This window comes from Austrofundulus limnaeus, unplaced genomic scaffold (genome assembly GCF_001266775.1).
Source record: "Austrofundulus limnaeus strain Quisiro unplaced genomic scaffold, Austrofundulus_limnaeus-1.0 Scaffold67, whole genome shotgun sequence".
In the NCBI taxonomy this organism is placed as follows: domain Eukaryota; kingdom Metazoa; phylum Chordata; class Actinopteri; order Cyprinodontiformes; family Rivulidae; genus Austrofundulus; species Austrofundulus limnaeus.
The window spans coordinates 2,296,144-2,301,851 of NW_013952469.1; the positions used below are offsets into that span (position 1 = coordinate 2,296,144).

Below are 5,708 nucleotides of genomic sequence, written 5' to 3' on the forward strand. Positions count from 1 at the left end.
TGCTTATACAGAGACATGTACAACATTTCATTAACCTTTTACAAGGACAGATGTATGGTACCAGGTTATAGCAAAGAAGGCTAATTTCCACCTGCATCTCTGGACAGGTTGATATAATCAAACATGTTTGATTTAGTAAAATCAAACATGTTTGATTTAGTAAAATCAAACATGCCAATTTAGCCAATTTAGTAAAAAAAATTACATACATATGTAAAAACAATAAACCAATTACCCAAATATCATTAAAAACAAAAACTACAAACTAAAAAAAACATAAAGCATTCTCCTTACTTTCATCAGTTATGAGTACAAATCTGCTTATTTAACAGCCATGTTTTTGCCAAATTTGGTCTGTTGACTGACCTTTGTTTTTGTTTTTTTTTGTTTGTCTTTGTTTTGGCAGGTTACAATATAAAATGTTTGTTATAATCATGTCTTGTGATTATTTGACAGGAGTTTTACTTTTAAACTGTAAGTGTATTTAATTTAGTTATGATAGTTATGATAGTTTAGTTATGATGTAAATACAATAAAAATTAAACCAACATTTATAGTAATTATCATTTTGATCCATACATTGGTAATGTCTGACTGGGCCTCGTGTCACTTTGTGTTCAACAAATTGGACCCCGAGTTCAAAAAGGTTAAGAATCTCTGGTATAAATTATTTACATTTATTTCCATTTTGCAGAGAGAAATAAGTAATTGAGGCAAAATCGTTTTTAACAAGCACAGTTAAAGTAGTTGACGATGAGGTTTGCACACGTCAGGAGGAATTTTGGTCTTTGTAAGTGGGCAAATTTGCAAAAGCAGCAATGAAATACTTATTTCCCCACTGTACAGACAACAGTACAAACTCTGCAGGCTGCCTTTTAAACTCAAAGTCACCAAAACCTCCTAAAGATAAATGAACCTGGACTTTGACTGAGGAATATTATTACAATCAATGCACCCGCTTCGCATGTTATCATCCATGAAATGGACGTTATTAGGTGTTATCAGTCCCCTAGAATGGCTTCAYAATGTCCCGCCTGTGCAGGTTAGCAGGTTCCCCGTCCCATAGAATGGCTTCTGATTGTCAGCTGGTTATTATGAGGTATAAAACCACTATCTGGTTAATATGAGGCATTAAAAAACTGGTTAATATGAGGCTTAAAGCCAATAAGGTTAACTTTAGAGCAAATGACATGATTATCACTAAAGACACCACCCTCTAACGGTTGTATATTGTGGCCTCCCAACAGGGCAATGGGTAGAGTGTCGGACCAGAGAGCGGGAGATCAGTGTTTGAGTCCAACACGAACACAAAAAATTTATTACAATATGTTTTGGTTATTTACACATTCATTGTCATTGATATATTAACCCACTAGGGGGCACTGTCGGGACAGTCTGAAGCCTAGAAGGCACAGTAGGGACCCTCTGAAGCCATTGTATGGGATTGATAACGCCTAATAACGTCCATTTCATGGACTGATAACATCAGAATCCCCATGATCAATGATTCCACAGAGAAAGTGGAGAAATTGATGACTTTGGCAGGAATCTTGACAACACACCAGATAAAACACAGTTTACCAGATAAAGAGTGAAAAAGAAAGATCAGAAAAGGAACAAACAGAAAATAAAGTCAGCACATCACTGAAAACATTAGGGATTCACTCAGATAACAGCATGCATGTATAAAATGTGTCGCTGCATAAAGATGAGGGACTGACAGTGAAATGAGGAGGTGTCAGTGACTCAACTTTAAAATCAAATTGCTGCAAACATGCATCTGATGGAAGGTGAGTAAATACTGCAACACCATCAGCTCAGATCAGGATTATAAAAAAAGATATGTACGATTAAAAAAAGAAGAGATGAAAGAAAAGAGGGGCTGGAGATGGGGTATAGTCTTAGTGCGTGAGGTAAAAGTCAACAGGATAAAGTGTCTTTCCGTTACCTCACTGGCTATTCTGGTGGCATGCCTGACATGAATCATGGCAGGGGTGACCTCCAAGCCCGAGAGGTTTTTACCCCTCATGTACTCCTCATAATCCTTCTTATAGTCTTTCTAGTGGCCACAAACACAAGACAGACAGAGCTGAGACAAGCACATGCAGGCAGGGCCGACTCACACAGCATCAGCATCCCTGTCGGCAATCATATCTTCTCTAAAGGTGGACACTTTAGACAGTTTATTGAAAAAGTGAGGAGTTTGTGAGAAAGCAGCTCAATCACTTAAACCATAATTAGTTTAATTTTCTCTTTAGGTATAATTCAAACTTCAGGCTGATCCAGACAGAAAATGTGACGAATGAAACCGTCTGAAGAAAATGACCTGCTGATGAAATACTGACAATAACAGCAACAGGCRGACATTCAAGAAGCTTAAGAACAAAGAAGAAGAAAGCAAAGCAGAAAGCCTTTCAGAGTATTTGGATGTGAACAGAAGCCTGAGCAGGTGTTAGCGCTGAGCTGGAAACAGAAAGTTTACCTGGCTCTGCAGGTGCTGGGCCTCCTTGGCAGTGACGTATGTGGGCGTCTCAAAGTCCAGCATGGGTTTACCCTTCTCCTTCTCATACTTCTCCTTGTACTTAACCTGGAATGGCCCAAAACAGCTCACGTCAAAATGTTCAAAACACCTCCTCGGCTTTGTGTGAATGTGTCAAACTTGTGTCCTTATTTTCAAAATCCAAACAGATGTGAAATGTCTGAACTGGTATGGGATCAATCTTGTGCCAGCAGGAAGTGAATCTGAATRGCTCAGATTGAATCTGAATGTGTATGATTTAAACAGAATTCATTGGTTTGAAAATAAATTTCATTAAATTGAAACTGAATTTAAAGTTTTGTATCTGAATTAATTGTCTTTGAAACTGTATTTTGTTTTATTAAAAATTCACTTTGACTACTTTCACTTTCAGTTCCATAATTCAGATTTTTGTGTCACATCCTGGTCCTTGAGAAAGCCAGGCAGAGTAATCAAACACAGATCCACAGATTTATGTTTCACTTTGGTGAAGTTTCCCTTCTTGATGTAACAGAGTTGATGCAATCCACTGTAAAAGTGACAAAAACACACAAAGTTATTTTATTGCAGTGATTAATTTGACCTATATGTAGAAAATGTTACATTTGCATCATGGATCAGTCAGCAGCAGCATCTGATCAATATGTGATCCATGATGTGATGTAAATGTAACATTTTCTACATATAGGTCAAATTAATCACTGCAATAAAATAACTTTGTGTGTTTTTGTCACTTTTACAGTGGATTGCATCAACTCTGTTACATCCAGAAGGGAAACTTCACCAAAGTGAAACATAAATCTGTGGATCTGTGTTTGATTACTCTGCCTGGCTTTCTCAAGGACCAGGATGTGACACAAAAATCTGAATTATGGAACTGAAAGTGGAAGTAGTCAAACTGAAGTTTTAATAAACCAAAATACAGTTTCAAAGCAAATTAATTCAGATACAAAACTTTAAATTCAGTTTCAAACCAATGCATTCAGTTTAAAATTATACACACTCAGATTCAATCTGAGCAATTCAAATTGAATTCCTGTTGGCACAAGATTTATCCCATAGTCTGACTCTTTACACCAGGGGTGTCCAAACTTTTTTTAGTCAGGGTCAAATACAGAAAAATAAACAAAGGGCCGGGCCACACACTGGAAGTGACATATTGATACATCAGTAATGTGTGTGTTTCTAACTCACCTATTGGGCATAAGGTCACTGTGGTTTGTGATTTTTATCCATTTTTAGGCATTTTTGCAGAAATATTGTCCGCCAGTGGCTCCAGCAGGCAGGCAGGTATAAAACCCAGTGCTGAGCCTCCAGGACCGGTTTCACCTGATCAGATCTGTTCCTTTTAATGCCTGGAACTGATCCATCAGGTGGGTTTCTGAATTTTTTGCCCTATTGCAGAAATATCGCCCGAGGGGTTTTTTAGCAGGCAGGCGGCTATAAAACCCAGTGCTCAGCATCCAGGACCAGTTCCACCTGACTGGATCTCTTCCTCTTATTCCCCTGCATCAGCACCAGCAGCCCCAGGCTGAAATTTGGCCGTTTCGCCTGCTGGAGCTCGCCCGCTGACATTTGACCGCATATTCTCCGCGGGGAAACGTCCCAGGAACTTGTACCCACCACCAGGTTGTAGAGCAGATCCAGAACTTTAAAAACAAGCCCTCTGCTTCTGGATCAGACACTCAGAGCCGGAGCTAGAGGCTCCGCAATAAACGGACTGCTTCTTGTGCGGGATGTATTCACTTGTATTTTCAGGCCAATAAAAAACGGTACAACATAGTTTGGACACCCCTGCTTTACACCAAAACATGTTTTCAAGATTTAATAATAAAGATGTTTTTTAAGTTGTTCATACAGTGTACTGTAACAGTTACCAGAAGTGCAAATGAATTAAAAAATATATATCTAAAAACTACAAAATGGATGAAATTATTATATTTTTCTTATGATTTTAAAGTCTTGTAAGCAAACAGACAAAAATAAGCAAACGTCCATGTATGGTCACATACTGTGGGTGTGCAGCCTTTAAACTTAAATCCTTACCAAAGGAAGCCATGCCCACCCCTGAAACAAGAGCTTACAGTACAATATTCAGCAGAGGTGAGGTGTTTGCTGCCCCCCCTGCCCTGAGGTGGTCCCACTTACGTTGCTCTGAAGCTCAGAGGCCTCCTTCAGATGTAGCTGCTCTGGTGTGTCTGGGATCATGTGGTAGTGACCCTTACTCTCCTCAAACTTCTTCTTGTAGCGGTACTACAGTAAAGCAAGGCAGCTCAGTAACAAGAAGAGTGTCTGTCTGGAGTTTACTCCGTCACACAGCACAAAGTTAAAACTGACTTTATCAACTGAAAGGAGTGGTCGGAAATGAGAAATTATTAGGTGATTATTAATCTAATTTAATCTGAACTACGAGAAGAAAAAGCAAAGCATTAGATGTTACATAAAGTCAGAGGTGAGAAGGATGGAAGGTAAGGATCACTACCAGACGAGTTCAGGAATAATGAATGTTTTAGGATGAATCTGTTTAAACCATGATGTCACTGTTTTACTGTTACTGACGGGTGGGGGGCTTCACGTTATCTACTGAGGGTGTCTGAGTGGGACATGACAGGGTTAATGATGATGATGATGATGATGATGATGGTGATGATGATGTCTTACGTCACTGGACAGTTTGCTGGTGCTCAGGCTGTGCTGCATGGACAGAGACTCGGCCATGTCCGTCACAGGTTTGTGAATCTTCTTCAGGTCACCCTTGTACTTCACCTGTGTGTTTTATTAACAAAAAAGAAACACAACTTATGCAAGATCAATTATTATCATATTAAATGAAAAATTAAAAGAAGTRAAAGTCTAAAACACGACCAAAATAAGGTCAGAGGGCCAGATGTGGCCCTTGAGCCATGATGATCTGCTTGTGAAATCCTCACACAAAAACTGATTTAAAAACAAAATAAAGGAAACCAGGATTTCAGTGATGAGACTTTAGGAACACTAAAAAATAAAACTAAACATTCCTTTGTTAAAGGTTGTGTTGACAATTATCAATGAAAAATATGTAGATGTCTCCATAAACTGTTACATGTGATGAGTCACTTTAAGGGTTTTAAAGGATACATGATTAGTTGTAACATTAGACTTTATTTAATAAACATATATTTTAACTGTAAAATAAAGACTGTAAAAATAC

At 38.4% G+C, this 5,708-nt stretch overlaps 1 protein-coding gene across 1 annotated transcript in view; it reads right to left on the reverse strand.

Moving 5' to 3' along the window:
- Positions 1 to 5,708, reverse strand: part of LOC106518889 (nebulin) — a gene marked incomplete at its 5' end in the record, with an annotated part of 42,099 nt that overhangs the window by 26,847 nt on the left and 9,544 nt on the right. The window contains 3 exon segments of the mRNA XM_014010322.1: positions 2,483 to 2,587; positions 4,667 to 4,771; positions 5,180 to 5,284. Of these exon segments, the coding sequence (XP_013865776.1) occupies positions 2,483 to 2,587; positions 4,667 to 4,771; positions 5,180 to 5,284 (315 nt within the window).